Source organism: Mugil cephalus, chromosome 5 (assembly GCF_022458985.1).
Source record: "Mugil cephalus isolate CIBA_MC_2020 chromosome 5, CIBA_Mcephalus_1.1, whole genome shotgun sequence".
NCBI classification, from domain to species: domain Eukaryota; kingdom Metazoa; phylum Chordata; class Actinopteri; order Mugiliformes; family Mugilidae; genus Mugil; species Mugil cephalus.
The window spans coordinates 7,923,762-7,943,761 of NC_061774.1; the positions used below are offsets into that span (position 1 = coordinate 7,923,762).

Genomic DNA, 20,000 nt, shown 5'->3' on the forward strand with positions numbered 1-20,000 from the left:
AAAAGTAATATAACTATATATAGATATGGATGGATATAAAAATAGAGAGAGAGAGAGAGAGAGAGAGAGAGAGAGAAATACGATTGACGGAAACGCCCACTCTAGTCACGTGTGCCAAAGTGACCAATAGGAGGAAGGCAGTGAATTGAAAAAGAAGCCGCGGCCGTTGCTCCAGGTTTCATATCATAATAATTTTCCAGCTGGGAACATCTGTTGTCCTTCAGAACAACTGACTGAGGTAACATTGAAGGTAACAATGTCGCCTCTTACTTTCTTAGCAGTCCTGGCTAACGGCAGTAGGTTTACAACCTGTCGGAGAGGTGATGCGGCTAACGTAAGCTAGCCGGTAATGCTACACTTGATACTGGTAAACGTGACCTGGTCAACTTAACCGAACTACTACTAATAATACTTCTATGATGTTAAAGTATTAGAATTGTCCAGGGGGTGGCACATCTGTATCATTTATGTAATTTCCTCTAACCCTGCCACAGTAAAATGATTTGTATCATCCTGTCTACTGAGTAAACTGCAACCATGACTATTAGCCATGGTTGCTATTTGAACTCAAACCTCCATGTCTCTACCAAAGTTTACCCTAAACTTTTAATTGAATTTCCATTAAGTTACCTAATTCCCTTAAACGGACTGCTTTTGGTTATGAGTCAGAAAAGGGCTGTAGTGGCATGACAATTTTAAAGGAGCGTAAATCAAAACCCCGGCCAAAATGTTTCAAATGTAGAACTGGCTTCATATAAATAGAACTGACATATCAAACGTGGTAAGAAGGTCACATTGAACTCGTTGTGGCTTGTTGCAACATTATAACGTTAAAGGTCATTCAAATAAATTGGTGACAACGAGAAACTAGAACTGGAGCATACCAAACATCTATTTTTTTTTTTTATATAAGAGATGTACTACTGAAATGTGCTAAATTGCGGGGTGTCATATTTATGAGGCTATGGCTGTACTAATTTAACTATTGAGGGCTGCCATAGTCTGGGCAAATAGTGGGAAACGATGGATTGTGTTGCAGTAGCTAATATTAACTTGTGTTTTCAGATACAATGGAAAGCATAATCTTTGCAGAGCGTGAAAATGCATGTCACCATGGACCTGCACTCAAGATGCGACAGCGGCTTCAGTCTGCTCCAGGTAGGGACAAGCTTCCTTATGATATTTTTTTTTCTCCCCCCACTCAACACTAAAAGACTACGTGGAAATCTACAATAACCGTTTCCTTTTCCCCTGCAGAGAAACTCACGAAATCTCCCATGATTGCCAAAACCTTGACCACCCCCCTGCCATCTGGTCGGAAGGCTTTTGGTGCTGTTAACAAACAAGTTTCAACTCCTGCTGTCAATGCACAAGAAAAGAAGCTCCTAAAGCCACAGGTCTGAATATAACATGGCAATACCTTTGTGCCCTATCTTACACTATCCAAATACAATGGAATTATTTTATATTTTACAGGAAACCAAAGTCAAAGACGCCCCACCGGTCAAAGTGGAGGAATATCCAGAAATCGAGAAGTTTATCCCTTATGACCCTCTAGGTGACTGATGAGCTTTTCACCCATAATATCTCTTTACCTCAGTGTTTTGACTTGTGTTTTAAATGGGGACCTTTGATGTATTTTCAGAGTTTGAGAAGTACAGCGTACCTGAAGATTTGATTCCTCTTAGTGGCTATGCTCTACCTGGGCTGGCATGTTTTCCACAAATTCCACATGTACATGAGGAAGATCTGGAAATGCTGGTTCCACTCCCAGACCTGTCTCCTCTAAAAGTGCCCAAACAATCAGGTATGAAGCTCAACTCAGGGCTGTATTGGGGTTTAATGTTCTGCATACTGCGTACATGTATACATCCATGGTATGGATTAAAGTTTACCACAGCCTATAAAATAGAACATTTCTGCAATAATTGTTGGTGCTGGATAATTTATCAAATTAAATGTTAGAGCAATAAACATATATCAAAGTGTATGATCAGAGTAGCCATAAAATGGCCCCTGATTTGCAATGTTTACATCTATAAACCTAAATTGCCTTGAATTTAAATGGTTATGCAATGTTTAGTTTTTTTTCTTTACCTCCTCTTGGATGTTTCTGCTGCCACCAGGAAATGAATAAATAAACTGGTGTATGTTGGTATTTCCAGACGATGAGTGAAACCACAATCAATGTAGGCAGCACTGTTGGTGATTTGTGGCATGTGAATGTACATCTTTTGTTTCGTCTTCATTTGAATAGCTAGAAAGAGATTCTGCTTAAAATTTTTTATTTGGATTTAAGAAATATATGCTCTAGGATTCTGATGTTTTTATTGGACTCCGATGTCAAATGATTTAATTATAAATACTTAAGCCTAGTTACGTTGACCATGATAACATATCTTGTACCTGCTTCCCCTCCCCCCTTCTATTTGCTTACTTTTTTTAGTGCAGCCTTCCACTAGTGATCTATAATTGTAGTTTATGTGTTGGAAACTACCATTCTCATTACCTCCAGGTATCATTAACCTACTGTATTATTAACCCTGCTATATTTCCTCTCCAGATTGTTCAGAGCTGAGCGCCTTTCTGCAAACGCTTGACGAGCTGACAATTGAGCTTCCTCCAGAATCTGAAACTGACTATTAATGTGTTCTTACTCTTAACTGCCTTTTTATTGTTTTCATTTTGTATTGAAATAAAGTTGTTTTTATCTGTCTCTCGTCTGCTTGGCTCATCCTTATAACAGGAAGCGTACATTGCATTACTTCCTGCTTTTAAAGTCCATCAGTGGTCACATGTGAAGGATTCTCGTCATTGGTTTTTGCCAGAGATCACAATGAACTTTGTCTCGGTTCCTCTTAAGAAAAGAAGACTCTCCGTTGTCCGTAGATCAGTGTTTTTGAGTGAATGATCCGCACCCTCATAAATTATACTTCAGACTGAAACTCTCATTGGTCGATTCAGCTGACATGCGCTTTGGACACAGGACAGGTGAGTAAGGTTGGCGGAGCAGCAGACTAAACTGTAAACGTGGATTAATACTACGACGCTGTAGATAAGAGTAAATATTTGTCTCAAGTGTTTGCACAATGGGGACCTTAAATCTGGACCTAATATGGTATTGAAGCGGTTGTTTAAAACATTCAAATGATTTCTTTCGTGACAGGAAATGAGTCCGGTATATCCGAAGAAAACTTTCAGTTTTACAGTTTGAAAGATATCTCCGGGGTGTTGTCTGAATAAAAGGAAGTCGCCTTGAACTGAGCGTGCAGAGGAAGCTACACAAGCATGTACGAGGACAGATCGGATGATGCTGGATCCGAACCAGCTGTCAGCAATGCAGACACCCACGGCCGCAGGGCGTCCAGACAGGGCAGCGTTGTGGAGCGACTCTCGAGGTATGGCATGCAGGTCATGCCCAGTGCTTTCCAGCGTAGGTCGAAGCTACAGAAGCAGCGAGAAGTCACGGACAGCTCCGCGCCGGGAGGATTTCAGAGAGAGTCCTCGGAGAGAGGGTCGCTCACTCCGGCTATGCGTAAAAAATATCTGAAGGAGCTGTTTTTCGGAAACTCCACCGGCGGCTTCAGCAGCGCACTGTCCTCACAAACCCAGAGCGCGTCCTCCGAACCGGACACGGGCTGGGCTTTGTACCCCATGGAGCACGCGTGGATGCTGACGGCTGTCGAGGGGAACTACGAGACCATATTGGAGTTCATCTCCACGGACCCACACCTGCTAACCAGGAAGGATTTCATCAGCGGGTACTCTGTCCTCCACTGGCTGGCCAAGAGAGGACAGGACGAGACTCTGATCAAACTTTTGCGACACACAGAAAGTGCGGGCATCCCTGTGAACGTGAACCTGCGTGGCAGCGGGGGGTTCACGCCTCTACACGTCGCCTGCATGCACAGCCAGTACATGGTCGTCAAGCTCCTGGTCGGTGCTTTCAGCGCCAACATCGACGCTATGGATTATAACGGGAAGAGACCCTGGCAGTATCTGAGGGAAGACGCCCCGCTGGAGATGAAGGAGCTGCTGGGGACCTGGGATGACGAGCACAGCGGCGGATGTGCGCAAAATCTCAACAAGAACGTCAATAACAACTGCGCTAGCGAAACGACCCTGACCGACTCTGATGATGTGGATGGTAGGGGGACAGAAGAAGTGGACTACTTTAATCAGACCGAGAGAAGGGGCAGCTGGAGATTTGGGTCATTTAGGAAGCTGATGTCCTCTATTCCTTTTTTTGGCAGCAAAACATGAGCGGTTATTACGCAAACCTTCAGATATGTACTTATTTCCGCATTTGGTGGGTCTTGTTGACTTCTTAAGGGTCACTAAGATGTTGCACAAGGCTGAAGTCATCCTGTTTTACACTGTCAATCTGTTTCCAGTTTAAGTCAAAATCATTTCCCCCCTTTATAGAGCAGTAATGTGCCTTGTTGTTCCTGGACAGTGATTTAATTTCTTTAAAATCACCGCTGTAGTATTATTTAGTAAGACTGAGAGATTTGAAAAAAAAACAAACACTTGTTTAAATGTCCATAAACTGAAAAGGCACTACATACACACAGCTCGCAGTATGAAGAAAAGCCAACACTAAATCAGATCATTTTGCATAGTAAACTGTCACTGAGTGCATTAAAAACAAACCATGTCTGTTTCTAGTTTGTCCCCGACTCATTTCTGCTTGTGTCAACTAAAATATTAGTAATTGCTTGCGTGGCAGCCATCCCACCCCACCTCCTATTTTGAACTCTTTAAGTAAACATTTAAGTCTCTCTTCCTGCTGCTAGATTAGGGTTCATGTGCTGTGCTATATTTGGTCAAAGTAGCAAAGTCAGACCTCAAAATCCAACCAAACTAGAAATAAATACAATCTTTCAGAAATCTGTAATTCAGGAGTGTTTGCTTTGTGGTCACAGACAGACACCCCTTTCAGTGTGCTACTGTAAATGCTTCCCTTTCTGCAGAGCTGTGTCATCACAGTCCCTCCCCATCATGTTTGGGTTTGCCTTAGAAAACTGCTTTTTAAATAAACTGTTCAGTTTGTTGGAATAAAAAACAATTAAGAGCGCACTGCAGCATATCACGTTCGATCACAGATCTTTTATTGTCAAACATGAGCATAACCAGAGTATCTGTACAAAACGACTGCTGCTCCAGATAACATGGCTCCCTCCTCACTCTCCCCAGCAGCTGGAGGTCTTGGCAGATGTTGAGGCGGAGGGATGCTGGGATCCACAGATCCTCATGTTTACAGGCCGAGCTTGGTCCTCCTCCAGTGTCTCCTCTTGGAGTTGTACCTGAAATGATATGAGAACAAACATGTCAAGAGACAATATCAGGATTCTCATGATGCTTTTATCAAACACAGGGTGAAATTTAAAAAAAAAAAAAAAACAGTCTTGGAAAAATATCTTCTTACTTTATGTTCCATCATTCTAAGCTACATTTCCACTAATCAGAGCCAGAAAGCACTCGTGTTATAGACAATATCTGCATGCTGTAAATCCCACTCTAATGGAATCACTTACTGGAAATGAACCATCGTTAAAAAAAATGCACCTCGCTTGTGTTCTGATGGTTTAAAATGTATAGTCCATAAAATCTATTAGGCCAAATTCTCTCAATTTGTCTGCAAGTGATTTGACATTAGAGGCCACACGAGGAAGCAACCACTTTACATATTTTACTTGAGACTTGGAAGACCAATCCCTTCACCAGAAGAGGATAAACTTCTGTCAACACAGAGAAACATACTGTTTCAAATAAACCACAAGCTCTCTCTTAACAAATCACTGGCTTGATAGAACGTCTTGATACTATTGGTACCAGACAATACATTCAAACAAGGAAACGTATGGGTAGGTTAAGGGGCTCATTTGAAAGTATGTAAATTCTGTTGATGCAGCTCTACTTTCAGAGAGTGCATCTGACCACAACACACGCTGGGCACATCATGTGCAACACCCTCACTGCAAAGCCTATGATCAGGCTCTACATCACACCCAAAAATCACGTGAATCTTGCAGCGCTTACACAAACACATCAGGGATTGAGTCAAAATAAATGGAAACCATAATTGTCCCCATTTCCATTTCATCATTTATTTTATCTCCAAGCTGTAAATATCCCCTGATTTCATCTGGTCACCTTACGGTTTAAAGCAACAACAACAAAACCCTCACTGAGTCAGTCCATATGAGAAGCAAAACAAGAGATGGAATAATGGAGCCGAATGGATTACATTTTACCTGGTGGAAGACATGTTGCTGTTTTCACATTTCAGACTTGTTGCATTAATCATTAGTTTTCTCCACAACTTCACACTTAAACCTGTAGTTAAACAGCTTATTTAACTGTGCCAATGGGTGAGTATCAGCTTGGAGATCTCAAACCAGAATGTAGTGACAGAATTTTTTTTGTTAAATATCATGATTTTACCATTTATCACCAGAATGGCAAAATTTATCAAGATAAATTTCTTTGACCCCATATCATCGGGGCCTCTGAACAAACAGGTGTATCCGGTCACAGAGCATCGTCATGACCAGCACAGAGAGCAGGACTACGAGCTCTGCAGACCAAACATGCTCTCAGCAGGGTTAATGACAGCACTCCACTGTGATGGAGTGCTGCAATTGCAGTCCTGCTTTACATGATGCAGCATACCTGCTACATCCTTGCATTAGTCGGCCTTCTCTGCATTCAATGATAATGTGGACAGCTCAAAAATGAAATGCAGAACTGGATGGAGGCCTTTTAACCCCATTAAAACAGACACTACACTCTCAAGAGCTTAGCCGTCCTCTGCAACTTACAAAAGTTCTGAGTGCACATTAATATTTAAAGCAATTAAGTTCAAATTTTGAACATGAACACAGGTTAATTTATGGATGGCTGACTTGGCTAAAAGGACACTTCCTCAAACATCAGCCCTAAAGCAAATCCATTATAAGAAAAGAAATGTAACAATATGTAAAAGTTTGAAAGACTGAAGAAAACTCAAGAGTAAACTGAACATTATCCTGTTAGGTTTTATAATATTTAGTGCACATTAAATGTTGTGCAATGTAAGAAAAGGTAAGAGATCATCAGTTTAACACCAAATAATTCACCATCAGCACCACAAACTACATCCTCTGAGGTGATCTCACTGTAACAGTCTCTATAGAGAACATTTTTAGATTCATTTAGGCAGGTTTACAGATAAATGTATCTACTGCAATTACACACATTAGTGTGAGTGTGGTTTTTGCACAGTGTGTCCTAAAAGACACTATAAACTGACCTGATCTTGTTGCCGGTCTTCATTCTGATCCACTGAGGAATGGGCCTGTTCTGTTTCTGCTTCTTGGCGAGGAAGCGCTTGATCCTGAATGTCTTGTGGGACGACTGAAAATGATAAAAGTGCCGTCGGCATTAAGGTCATATTACTGACAAAAGATGTACGGTTACATCTTCAAAATAACATCCGTAAAGCATTCACATTCTCAAGTTAAGGAAAGAAGTTTAAGCTCGCATGCGTAGCGCTCCAGACATGGAACCGGTTAGCATCCTAGTGTATTTATCGTGCTCATATACCATTGTTTTCAACAACATTCACATTTTAATGCACAGTTAAGATGTGTATTAATCGCATAACGAGTTGTAGCAGGTTTATGAGTCCTCTTGACAAGGATGTTTGAAGATTTCATATTTACCATTTTGTCCACAGTCCTTTCCCGACTATGGCGGTGGTCGAAGAGAGAGAAGGAAGTGACGTAGCAGCTTTTAACCAATCATCGTCCATGGAACAAGTTCCCCGCTCTACTAACAGCGACACCAAGTGGTCAGTTGTTGAATACACGTACTAGACTAGAGCAAGACTATCTTAGACCTTTAAAACATGTCATTTGTTATTTTGAAAGCAAACTCTTAAAAATTATCCCGAGACAGAAAAATCCACAGCACGTACAACAATACAGTGAAGTGTCATCCAGGTCATAGTATTTCAAAAAACGTTTTAAAAACTGCAACTGTACTTGTAGAGTTCCCTGAAGATGATCAGCTTCTTTATTTGTGAAGGACTGTTGTTGGAGTTGAGGTTCTAATTTATGATAATTTATAATTTATGTAAAAACCAACCACATTAACGTGGAGGTATCGTTGTACTTGTACAGTATTTCGGGAGACAAAACCTGAACCTTTAATAACACAATTTGCTTCACGCAATATTTTCCTTTTAAACGGGCCTGTTCAGTCGATTTTACACAGCTGTTGTCCTCTTACCTGCTTCCATCAAAGTATTCCCACAACCCCAGACATTATTGACCCAGTTCACCATGATAACTTTTCACTTTCAAAGCTTTTTTTGTGTCAGAATGAAGTGGAACCCTTTTTCCGATGGACCCAGAGAAAAGCTGTGTTGACATTCACCTTCTGAGCTCCACTGTACAGGTCAATTACATTATTATGTATAATTATACACAGCTCCTCCAGTGTGATTCGATGGAATTTGACCTACTGGAGCCTAAAGTCTGAGCATCTTCCTAACATTTTAATTTTGTTTCAGTCCGAAAAAAAAAAGGCTGGTGAAAATCTTGATCTAAACTGTGAAAGTATGGTGATACATATTGTAGGATTCTATTTAATGTTCAATAGGATGAAATTCTCTTTTCCTAAATATTATTATACATCTCATATATGACAAATATATAAGTAAACAAAGCTAATACCCAAATGAGAAGTTCAAACTAGATATGAGTATAAGTTATGTCCGTGTTATGCAAAACATCTCCACATCTTCCTATCTCTCAAAAAAGCCTACACATCAGTTTTCTTGTACAAATAGTTTCTCAATTTTTTATTTTTTATAAATAACTTTTTGTAGGGCAACACCATTATTGATTCAACTTTTAAAATATGCATTACTCTTCTTTTGTTTTGCCAACATTTCCTGCAAGGCCTCTTAAATCTGCGGCCTATATGTCTCTTCATGCAGTGAACCCCTTTCTTATTTCATTTCTCTATTGTCACATCTATACAATACTTAAACCTTTAGGCAAATGCAATTACATGTGTTTGTAACGGGCAGAACAAAGACTGCATGATCTGAATTTTCAGCATTATTTCAGGTATATTTTTGTCATTTTTATACCGTTTGCACTGGGCTATTACACTAGATTCAACAATGTCAAAAACTATTAACAGCACATCACGACACAGAGACAGGTATGTAGACTTTAATGAAGATCATTTATTTCCAATCAAAAAGTGTCTGTAATATGTTAGCGTCACCATCAGTGATATGATTCCATGCTGTTTTCAGGTTAATGCATCACAGATGAATGTTTAAGAAGAGTCTCAGATTACAAAAAGGGGGAAGGCCACAGGTTGATCACTGATTATTTGACTGTGTCTGCATGCAGGCGTCGCTTTCACATGGCAGTTAGTCAGAAATGGCTATTTCTCCATCACTGTATGAATGAATGAATAAAAAAATTAAAAAAAAAAAACACACACACACAACCTTAGACAATGTACAGATGATAACCTTTAGATACAGTTCAAGTCTGTTTCAGAACAACACACCATGAACGGTTCAAATTGTCAAACTGAAACTGGTGTCATGAATCATGTTTAAAGACCCTTTGGAAACATATTGTTACATAGAGTTTGGCAATGTAGACATATTGAGTGACACCTGTAGGTTTTTTGTGATTTAGATGAACAAGCTGATGTATCTAACATTTTTTTTATCAGAGAACTGAAGTAAGGTCACTTTGAGTTCACGTGGTCCAAGAAAGCTTTGGCTTCACTTAATGTCCCCTACGGCCAAACTCTTCCCAAAGGTTGCTGTAACCTCTGCTAACAAATCAAACTAAAGAGGATCACATATTCAGGCACTAAGAGGCCCCACAACCGCACCTCTGCCTCTGAGACAGGGAGACCCAGATGCAGCCCTGCTTGAACTGTGTGGGGCCCCTGAGACGCCACGTTGCTGCTCTGAGCCTCACGGGCCTGTCTCCTCTCTCCTCAGCCAACTTAAAATGCCACAGGTGGGAGCTGCTCAGTCGTCTCCTCTCTCGGACACTTTCTTGGTCTCGGTATCAGCCTTCCTGTCAGCAGAGCCGGATTCAGCTCCTCCTCCCGTAGGTCGATTGCGGCTCCTGGCCCCTGGCTGGTACAGCTGAATATCAGGCCGGTCCTGATGTACAGAAACAAGTCTCTTTGAAGCACTTAAACACAACTGTTAGAAATAACTTGGAGATCTGAGACTCAAGAGTGATTACCTTATTTCGTAGCCGCTCTCTTTTACTACTCTCATCCTTCTTGTTGTCCTTTGAAGGTTTCTCTGGCCTCTCAGAGCGAGTGGAGTCGGCCATGTTCTCACCCTTCCTCTTCTCCATGGCCTTTTCTTTTCTAACCTCGTCCACGCGCTTCCTGCAGGAGTTCTCTCCATCCTGCCGTTCCCTCCTCCGACGTCGATCTTCGTCCTGACGCCTGAGGCGCTCCTTCTCTTTCTGCCGCCGCTCCTTCTCCCGCTCTCGTTCGCGGTCTCGATCTGGATCGCGCTCCCTGAACTCCTTCCTCCCGTCTTCGTCCCCTCTGCATTCAAAGAACAGCTGATGTTTCAGTATCCCGTTCAAAATGACCGGTGTGACCGCAAAGACACAACCGGAGCAACTCACTTCCTTCCTCGATCCTCCTTGTTTTCAATGTTGTGACGCCTCTTGTGATCAGCGCCCCCCATGGATCTGTCCTCTTTATTTGGCTTCTCTGGTTTCTTGGGCTTTTCTTTGGGCTTCTCGGAATCAGCTTCCTCACTTCTGTCTGGCTTCTTCAGGAGCTGCACAGTTTAAAATTAAAAACAAAATTACAATGAAATACTGGAAATTGAACACAGATTTAAATTTCCCTCCTCGGCTGCAGCACACACCTTAATTTTTGGCTCTTCTTTAACTTGGTCTTTGTCTTTCTCCAGCGGTTTCTCGAGTCTTTTCATCTTCTCTGCCTCTTTGCGTTTCCTCCTCTCCTCCTCCCTCCACTTGCGACGCTCCTCATCACGCAGACGCTTGCGCTCAAGTTCCCTCCTTCTCCTCTCCTCTTTCTTCTCCTCTCTAATTCTCTGCAGAGTTTTAAAACAGGGTGTGTGAGACGGGCAACTTAACATAAACTCTTAAAATGTCACAACGCTGCCACAGAATATGTTTACCTGTTTATTCTTCAGGAAGTCCAGGAGAGGAGTTGTTTTTTTAGCTTAAAGTAAGAAGAAGAAGGTATAAGTTATGCCTCCTGCTGTGTCTGTTTGAAAATATAAACTGTGAGGTTTGACTTGTACTTTTTCATTTAAGGCACCGTTAACATACCTACAAGTTCCTTCGATTTTAATTCAATTTCTTCCAACAGAGTCTCAGGTGTTGAGGTCAGCTTCTCTTCATCTCCGTTGTAATGCTCCAGGAACTTCTTGTAATCAGGATCTTTTAAAAAAAAAATAAAAAATCATCATCAGTTGTCTTTGAATAGCAACAAACTAACTACACAAAATAGTACTGTCATCATAGCATATTTAAGTAGTTAATTGCACAGTCGACCTGATTTAAAAATCCTACAAAACTTAACCACCATCAAGTGGTTCAGTGTAACTCCATACATCTCAACCTCTTTACCTTCGGTAATTGTTCCACATTTTGCATCCTTTTTCTTAGTTCTTTTCTTGGAAGTTTTTTGAAAGGGTGCAAACTCCACGATGGCAGGATACTCCTGACCTGTTTGGAGACAATTCGCAGAGAAGCATGAGGCATCACTTAATGTAATCCTGAGGTCACTTTAAAACTAGTTACATTTGTTTCGTACCTCTGCTGTCAATGAATACATATCCATCAAATCGATCTCTGAAGAGGACGATATCCTCTTGATTTTTGAAATTGATGTAAGCCCTTGCAAAAAGGTGAGGGTAGAGGCTGAAAGGACAAAAGACTCACAATTAGATAAAACTGTTTGAGGAAGGTTTTGCATAATCTTAATGATAACACTTATTTATAAAACTCACCTGGTGTCGTTGGAGAAAAACTCCAGGTAGTCCACCTCTGGGAGAGGCTGCAGCTGCTCCTCCAACTCCTCTTTGGTCAGACTTGGTGGCAATCGTCTGATCACAATCTAGAAGAATATGGTTCACAGTTCAGAGCAAACACACTGATAAAAGAAAGTAAAACACACATATATATGTGTGTGTGTGTGTGTGCGTGTGAATTCTGACAAAAAGGCAAAAGGAAAGCTAATATTACTTGAAGTTGTGTTCAGTCAAGTAAAAGTCTGAAAGTCTGTCTACAGTCAATTTTAACTTAGTATATAATGTACAAAGTAGACTACGCCGGTCACATTTCACAAAATACACATACACGAATACATGCTGCTGTTTTTTTTAACTATTAATATCCATGACGGACGGTTTTACCAACATCAGCTAACATGGCTAGCAAGTTTTACCTTTGTCATGGCCTCCTTCTTTTCCTTTAACTTCTCCGTTTTTTCTCCGTCTTCACATCTTATCTCCACTTTCTTCTCCTTCGGTCGAGTGTTCTCTTTGTCTTCTTTCATGGTTGAAGTTACTTTGCGCTGCGGTCTAATCTCATCTCATCCAGAGCACTTGTTTACTTTTTTTAGCAAGTTAGCCAGCAGCTAGCAGCTAACGAGCCCACCGAACTTCCTCTCTGACGGTTGGGCCTGTAGTTCATTGTTAGTGCGGCAGGGGGCGATGAAGATGAAGTACCCGCAAAATGTATTTTTATTTTATTTTATTTTATTTTATTTTATTTTATTTTATTTTATTTTATTTTATTTTATTTTATTTTATTTTATTAATATTTTACTAATAGCTCTAGGTGTATTAACTTGAATGTTTAGTGTTCGTTTATTTGAGCAATCAAAAATTAACATTAAAATAAAACGAACTTCCGGTTTTCCACTACCATTCAAAATAAAAAGCTCTTGTTCAAACCTCCTGGTCTGAGGATATAGTCAATGAATCTGAGACTGATTTGTAGATTTTGCAGTTAATTTGTATTTATATTGATGGAACGTTTCAAACTTTATTATGGATTTGCTCCATCTCCTTTCATGAGTATAAATGTGTTTTCTTCATTTTTTCCTTCATTTTATATTTGATATAGTTTATATTTTCAAGTTGTTAATATACATTCTTCTCTTGAGTGAATATGCAAAAAAAAAAAAATGTCAAGAGGAACAGTGACAGAAAACTACTTGGTGATGTTCCGTGTCAGGTCCGTCATGTTTTAAACACAGTTTCTCTAAATGTTGTTTGTACTATCTAACAGGCATTCCTTTGTATCACATCGTAAATAAAACTTGCCTCTTAAAATTTGTCTTACTTAATAATCTTGCTTATCTTTTATTGCGGTGCCTTAACCTTTGACGCTTTTAATCTGAATACACCTAAAAGGAAATCGTTATTCTGGTTCCGGTTCGTGGGACGTAGGTCGGGGGGAGGACGGTCGACATTTTGTTAGCACAGTAGCAAACAGAAGTGGTCTAAGGTCAATTCTGTATGTGCTCCTTTTGGTCTGGGAGCTAAACCTTTTAATCATGTGGTATGAAATTATCCCGGGCGTCGCGGTAATGACCGTGGCCTTGATTATTCCCGGAATCACAACAACTTATATCCAGAGATACTGCAACGGAGGGAAGGTGAGAGCGACGCTGCTTGCTAATGTGGCTCTAAGCAGGCTAACAAGTTGTCAGTGTTTTTATGTTATGAACCACTTGATTACAGCCTTTTTTTTCTCCTGCAGGAGAAGAGAATCGCTCGGAACCAGTGGCAGTGGTATCTGATGGAGAGAGACAAACGACTGTCGGGGACAGGGAAGTACTTTGACTCCAAGGTGAATCTCCTGCGTGTGTCAATAATAATAAAACTCCTTGCAAGATAATCACTTTTCGCCACACATTCTGTTATTGTAATTATGTGCAAGGTGATTAAAATATCTTCTTATATGTTTCCCCCTAACCCGTGTAGTATAATACAAACTGACCAACACAGAGACATTTCAGCATCATTACCTGTTTGTGTACACGTAGCTTTGTAGTTGGATCTTTCCTCAGTTGGATCTGGACTTTAAGGTCACTAAAATAAATTAACTTCTCAATCCAGCTGTACAACTACTCACCTTTGTGTAACTGATAACTCCATCTCTATTGTGTAAGTTTACTTCTATTTCTTTTAGATTTGTACATATGCAAATATTGTATTTTTGCTTATACAATTCTATTTATTTTATTATTATTATCGCTATGATCATAGATTGTGTGTATGTATATACACATATAGTTGTTTTTTTTTTTGCTTTCAACTATCTTTTTTTTATGTGCAGCTGAGTTACTGTCTGTGGCCAAAAAGTTTATTGAAGTCTACTACAGATAACATTCGAACATTAGGGATTGCAGAAAGTTTCTGTCTTGTTTAGTCTTATTACAGGTCACAATCAAGACTCACAATACAATATTACAAGGATACTTACTCCTGATACTGCAGTGTTTCCTGCACTGTTGCTGCAAGTCTTTCACTTATCTGACATTCCTTGCAAACAATAAGCCCTTATAGTCATTTTTGTTTTTATTTCCTCATCACTGGTACTTTGTTGCTTGTACTTTTCATGGTGGAATCTCTTATCGTTGCTGCTGCTGTTCCTGTACATAATGATTAAAGACCCTTGAACCCCACATGAACTGAAATCCATGGGCAGCCTTGATCTAAGAACGAATAATGTCCCAGAAACCGTCTTCTAATGTATGAAGATGATGACTATGTTATTGACTGACTGGAGTTATGACCATCTTTTTTTGTTGTTTTTTTTTCTCACCAGGGACTTGAGAACATCCACTGATGGCGAGGAATATGGAGACTCTGAGGAGAAGACAGTTCTTTGTTGTACATTAAAAAAAATCTATATATATGTTTCACATTTAGTTTGTTTTTTTCAGTCTTTCAAAGCAGTTTTATCTGCCATCAATTAAACTGTTCCACATGGGAAAATTCAGACTTTTTTATTGTTGATTTCTGCCAACAACACATGGAAGAGATGAGTTTTATATAATTATTATATTCCTGCCTTTACTGTGATAACAGTATGTACTGTTGGATCAGGAAATGTTTTCACGTAGCTGTTCAAAAAAGCAGAAGGAGAGCGCATACCAGCGTTAGTGAGATTCTGACAACCAGAACAAAATGGTAAAACAAAAGAAAGTGGAGTCGCACACCCATACCCCAGAAAATGGAAAGGATTATTTTAATGAAGAAATTGCCGGCATGACTGATGTTTTGAACCAGAGGTCCTCTTAAGGTCTTTTTTCATATAGCTGTTCAACATCTGAAATGTTATCCAGGTTCCTTAACCTGCATCACAACTGATAAAACTGCCCCGAGCTAGCTGCCACATTTCAGTGAAGTCAAAAGAGTCAAAAGTGTCGATAATCAAAAATGGCAACAGTTGCTGCCCCCAACATGAAGATTTTCTGCTTTTTAGATTTCTGTAAATTTACTGTTTTTTAGTAAAAATAACACCCGATATCTTATTGTTTTTGCATGTTTGGCACACTTAAAATTTTCAGACCATCAAACTAATTTAAATATAAGATAACGATAATATAAGTAAACGCAAAACGCAGTTTAAATTAAGGTTTTTATTATGAAGGGAGAAAAAATCTGAACCTACGTGGTCCTGTGTGAAAAAGTGTTTGCCCCCCTCCCCTGTTAAAACATAACCGGAGTTCAGTTTCTCTAATCACAGCCAGCCCTGATTACTGCCACACCTGTTCTCAGTCAATAAATCACTTTAATAGTACCTGGCTGAGATCTATGATTCTGGAGAAGGCTATGAAGTCATTTCTAAAGCCTTAGGACTCCAGTGAACCACAGTGAGAGCCATTATCTACTAAGACCTCACTTGCCCCAGTTAAGGTCCGTGTTCATGACTCCACCATCAGAAAGAGATGGGGCTGAAATGGCCTCATGGAAGAGTTCAAGACCAAAACAACTGCTGAGCAAAAAGAACATAAAGCCTTGTATCAGTTTTGCCAGAAAACACCTTGATGATCCCTAAGACTTCTGGGAAAATACTCTTTGGACTGAAAAGTTGAACTTCTTGAAAGGTGTGTGTCCCATTACATCTGAAATAAAGTGACACCACATTTCAAGAAAACATCGTCCCAACAGTAAACTATGGTGGTGGTACTGTGATTGTCTGGGGCTGTTTTGCTGCTTCAGGACCTGGAAGACTTACTGTGATAAAAGGAACCATGAATTCTGCTTCTACCAAAAAATCATGAAGGAGAATGTCCGGCCATCTGTTCATGACCTCAAGCTGAAGTGAACTTGTGTTCTGCAGCAGGATAATGATCAAAAACACACCAGCAAGTCCACCTCTGAATGGCTGAAGAAAAACTAAATGAAGACTTTGGAGAGGCCTAGTCAAAGTCCTGACCTGGATCATATTGAGATGCTGTGGAATGACCTTAAAAAGGTGGTTCACATGGGAAAATGTGGCTAATTACAACAATTCTGCAAAGATGAGTCGGCCAAAATTCCTCCACAGCTGGAAAAGACTTACTGCAAGTTATCAGAAACGCCTCACTGCAGTTGTTGCTTTTTTCCCTTTATAATGAAAACCTCCATTTAATAACCTTTCATCACATCTGAAACATTTAAGTGTGACAAACATGCAAAAATGAGAAATCAGGAAGGAGCCAACACCTTTTCACACTACTGTATAATATATATTTACAGAAGAGATATCTAGATAAACTTTCAATGTTTCCACAAACATTCGCCTCATACATTTTTTTTGTGACTCCATAGACTATGGAGAAATAGAAATATTTGTGAGCCAATGCTTTGTTTTTGTGGTAGAACTCCACACATCAGGTCACAAGTACAGACAAGAGTATTAAAATGACACATGAGCTTGATAATCAAAATTTATTTACCATTCTGATCACGACTATAAGCAGAAATTTACAGGAGAAAATAAAAAAAAAAATGAACTGGAAGCATTTCTACACATTTAACGTCCCTCTCCACTGTACATTCCTCAGAAGATGAACGTGTTTGTCCTTACAGAAATAAAGATTTACACAGGACAACTTGACACACAGAGTAAATTTGTGTGAGAAAACTCTGGAAAACTTGACGTTCACTTCTCCTCCTTGCCTTTGGTTTTCCTGTACACCATCTCCCTGAAGCTCGACAGGATCTTGCTCTCCCTCTTCCTCCTCTCCTCCTGGTTGAAGGATGCAAGGGCTCTCTTTTCATCCGCGCTGTAAATCTGGTTTTCCTTTCTCAGACGCACAGCCTCCATACGACGATGCCTGGAGGGTGACAGTTGACATTTGGTCAGTGTTAACAGAAACAATTTATACTTTAGTGATACCTAGGGAAATCCAGCAATTCATTTACTCACTATTAATATGCACTGCATACATAACGGGAGGAACATAAATCTCTGCATCATACTGACCCATGAAATACCCACGACTCAAGCCTTGTTAGTCAGACCACGGCCAAGGTGAGAGTTATCAACATGCCACATACCTGCTACCACTCATGACGTAACCAGACTTCTCAAAGTTTGCGATCTCGTCGCTGGTGAGCCCGATCTCTCCTCTTCTCGGGATACGTTTGCCGGCTTTCACGTACTCCGCCATCGCAGCACCTTCACCCGGCAACAGCGCGTGACCGAAACTGTAGGAAGACAGGAAGGTTATTATGATACACACAGCTGCATTTAAACAACGACTGACTAATATGCATGATTGTATAACTAACAGAATCTGTCATAAATCTTGTCATTGATCAAATTAAAGTCTGATATTTGCACAAACCCAAACATGTCTAGTTTGCCATGAAATCTGATGAGCTGAATCAACCTGATTTTTTTCATTTTCTATGTTAAAATGTTTGATCCTTTAACTCTGCTGGAGCCTCCAAGCCGTCGGTCACATTTTCAGATTTTATTGTAAAAATCTGACTCAAGTTATGTAATAAAATGCAAGATGACAAGTGAATCACTCACTCCAGTGGTCGGTCGTCCTGGGACATGTGAGTCAGCGGAGCTTCGGGGCCGACAACGTGGTCGTACGTGTCTGTTTTCTCTACCCACATCACCCCATTAGGGTCTTCTTCTTCCTCCTCTTCCTCCTCGGACTCGCTGCTGGAGTCGCTGGACTCCTTACGACTCTTCTTTGCCTTCTTCTTCTTGGACTTCTTTGACCTGTAAGTAAACGTGATGTTTGATTAATTAAACTGCTCTTTACTGTGTAAACCAACCTGGCATGATGCTGCAGTTTAGGACCTACTTTTTGCTCTTCTTTTTCTTTTTCTTCTTCTTTATTTCTTCTTCTGCAAGATAAAAATGTGAAAGCTTAGCTGATAAAAAAGAAAAACAGACATTGACTCTTCTTGACATGACTTTATTATTTATGATCATTTTACCATCTGAATCAGATTCCAGTTCACTGTCCTCCGAATGTTTCTTGTTCTTCTTTTTCTTGGACTTCTTCTTCTTCTTCTTTTTCTTCTTCTTCTCTTCTGTTTACCATTAACAATATTTGAAATTATTGTAAATTCAGAGTAAAGGTGGTGTCACGGTAATTAATTTGGGTTAAAACGCTGCGTACCTTCTGAGCTTGATTCTGAACTGCTGTTTTTCTCGTCTTCAACTGGTGTGAATTCGTCAGAGCTGATCGAAAGACAAGAGAACAAAATGAAAACTTTTTGCAGGTTAACAAAGACAGAACAATACCTGATGCTTCATCAGAAACGTCAACGTGTTGTCATCTGGAGTACTGTTCTTGACTTACTCTGGTTCTTTCACTCTTGGCGAATATCCCCAAACCTCGGGACAACCTAACTCACCGATCCGCTCCCTCTCCTGCAGACGCCTGGAACAGAGAGACAGATGATTTGGTCAGCTACTAGAAAACTGGTTTTATTTTATTTTTTTTTAAATCCATGTTACAAGTTATCAAGAACATATCCACCAAGTCAAACTGCAAAACAGCTCCCAAATTTTAAGAGGCTCACAACAAGGTTTCTGAATTACATGTATAAAGCCCCAACTTCCAAAGAAAACTAATTATGAGTTGCACAGTCGAAGAAAAAGGTCTACGTTTCGTATCATTTCAAGGATTTAATCTTATATTACTTTCCCATGTGCATTGCCAATTTTTATATTTGACTAACTTAGGGAATCGTAACAGAGGACAGAATTGCACTAGAGCGACTGATGGATTTCTGCAAAGGTCGTTTCTCATAACATGACAACTTTGTCGGTCTTGTTTGAGTTTTCATACCTGGCAATAAAAGCCTCTTGTCTCTGTCTCTGAGCATCGTCCCTCTGCTGCTCGTAATAATAATCATCTTTGAAGCTGCCATGCTTCCCAGGAGCCTCCCTCGGCTCGGACCAGTGGCTGTGGTTGCTGCCATTGTTGTTGTTGTTGACGTGACGCTCCCTGGATCGGGACCGAGAACGGGACCGGGAGCGACTACGACGGGGGCTCCCTATGCGGATCCGTCGGATGTTCCTGGCCTCTTTGAATCGACGCTCCCTCTCCTCGTGTTCCCTCTCCCGGTTGCGAGGTTTCGGGAGTTTGGGCCCAAAGCTATCCGGAGACAGGCTTCTGTCGCGGCTGTCGTTGCGGTTGCGGCTGCGAGAGCGGGTCCGAGGTCTCCGGGCCCGGGGACTACGAATATCCCCGCCGCCGTCAGAGCTAGACCGATCCGACAGAGGCATAGCCTCTGACCGCTGTAGACTTTACAACGAAACCACAAGACAAAATAAATAAAATAAAAACAAAGTTTAGGGGAAGTTTAAGAAGAGATTGGGTTCAGGTTTCTCTCCTTTCTGTAATACGCAATCAATGCGTCCAATAACAGGAAGTCCGGATAGGTCCGTCTCAAAAAAACATCCGTCTTCCCCCTTTACCCTCACAGAATTAGTTCC

The 20,000-nt window shown here is 40.5% G+C and overlaps 4 protein-coding genes across 5 annotated transcripts; 2 read left to right on the forward strand and 2 right to left on the reverse strand.

Annotated features, from left to right (window-relative positions):
- The first annotated feature begins 87 nt into the window (after nt 1-87).
- pttg1 (PTTG1 regulator of sister chromatid separation, securin) lies at nt 88-2,716 on the forward strand. 2 transcript variants are annotated; one of them, XM_047586017.1, is made up of 6 exons: nt 88-238; nt 1,066-1,158; nt 1,258-1,397; nt 1,477-1,558; nt 1,646-1,807; nt 2,564-2,716. In XM_047586017.1, the coding sequence occupies exons 2-6, from the start codon at nt 1,071-1,073 to the stop codon at nt 2,644-2,646; spliced, it is 555 nt and encodes a 184-aa protein (XP_047441973.1). In that variant the 5' UTR covers nt 88-238; nt 1,066-1,070; the 3' UTR covers nt 2,647-2,716. The 2 variants fall into 2 exon arrangements, with proteins under 2 accessions (XP_047441973.1, XP_047441972.1); XM_047586016.1 differs by having other exon boundaries at nt 104-250.
- A 109-nt stretch (nt 2,717-2,825) lies between these two features.
- Nucleotides 2,826-4,663, forward strand: sowahd (sosondowah ankyrin repeat domain family d). Its single transcript, XM_047586014.1, has 2 exons — nt 2,826-2,991; nt 3,167-4,663. Exon 2 carries the CDS (start codon nt 3,289-3,291, stop codon nt 4,261-4,263), a length of 975 nt encoding a protein of 324 aa, XP_047441970.1. The 5' UTR covers nt 2,826-2,991; nt 3,167-3,288; the 3' UTR covers nt 4,264-4,663.
- A 4,558-nt stretch (nt 4,664-9,221) lies between these two features.
- Nucleotides 9,222-12,718, reverse strand: upf3b (UPF3B regulator of nonsense mediated mRNA decay). Its single transcript, XM_047585972.1, has 10 exons — nt 12,475-12,718; nt 12,038-12,144; nt 11,842-11,948; nt 11,655-11,753; nt 11,355-11,465; nt 11,201-11,244; nt 10,925-11,113; nt 10,677-10,834; nt 10,278-10,593; nt 9,222-10,192 (listed from the first exon to the last, which is right to left on the reverse strand). Exons 1-10 carry the CDS (start codon nt 12,583-12,585, stop codon nt 10,055-10,057), a joined length of 1,380 nt encoding a protein of 459 aa, XP_047441928.1. The 5' UTR covers nt 12,586-12,718; the 3' UTR covers nt 9,222-10,054.
- A 4,246-nt stretch (nt 12,719-16,964) lies between these two features.
- Nucleotides 16,965-19,953, reverse strand: LOC125008621 (NFKB activating protein). The gene is made up of 8 exons (XM_047585928.1): nt 19,351-19,953; nt 18,859-18,939; nt 18,676-18,737; nt 18,491-18,586; nt 18,355-18,397; nt 18,072-18,269; nt 17,591-17,740; nt 16,965-17,367 (listed from the first exon to the last, which is right to left on the reverse strand). Exons 1-8 carry the CDS (start codon nt 19,788-19,790, stop codon nt 17,193-17,195), a joined length of 1,245 nt encoding a protein of 414 aa, XP_047441884.1. The 5' UTR covers nt 19,791-19,953; the 3' UTR covers nt 16,965-17,192.
- Nucleotides 19,954-20,000: the final 47 nt, after the last annotated feature.

Coding starts and splice junctions, on each gene's coding strand:
- LOC125008621 (XM_047585928.1), bottom strand. CDS start 19,790: ATGCCTCTGTCGGATCGGTCTAGCTCTGACGGCGGCGGGGATATTCGT. Junction 18,270..18,354: donor AAGAAAAAGAAGAGCAAAAA/GTAGGTCCTAAA, acceptor GTTTACTTACAG/GTCAAAGAAGTCCAAGAAGA. Junction 17,368..17,590: donor TACGTCATGAGTGGTAGCAG/GTATGTGGCATG, acceptor GTCACCCTCCAG/GCATCGTCGTATGGAGGCTG.
- upf3b (XM_047585972.1), bottom strand. CDS start 12,585: ATGAAAGAAGACAAAGAGAACACTCGACCGAAGGAGAAGAAAGTGGAG. Junction 12,145..12,474: donor AGAAGGAGGCCATGACAAAG/GTAAAACTTGCT, acceptor ATATTCTTCTAG/ATTGTGATCAGACGATTGCC. Junction 10,594..10,676: donor AAGGAGGATCGAGGAAGGAA/GTGAGTTGCTCC, acceptor CTTTGAATGCAG/AGGGGACGAAGACGGGAGGA.
- sowahd (XM_047586014.1), top strand. CDS start 3,289: ATGTACGAGGACAGATCGGATGATGCTGGATCCGAACCAGCTGTCAGC.
- pttg1 (XM_047586017.1), top strand. CDS start 1,071: ATGGAAAGCATAATCTTTGCAGAGCGTGAAAATGCATGTCACCATGGA. Junction 1,159..1,257: donor GCGGCTTCAGTCTGCTCCAG/GTAGGGACAAGC, acceptor TTTCCCCTGCAG/AGAAACTCACGAAATCTCCC. Junction 1,559..1,645: donor TATCCCTTATGACCCTCTAG/GTGACTGATGAG, acceptor ATGTATTTTCAG/AGTTTGAGAAGTACAGCGTA.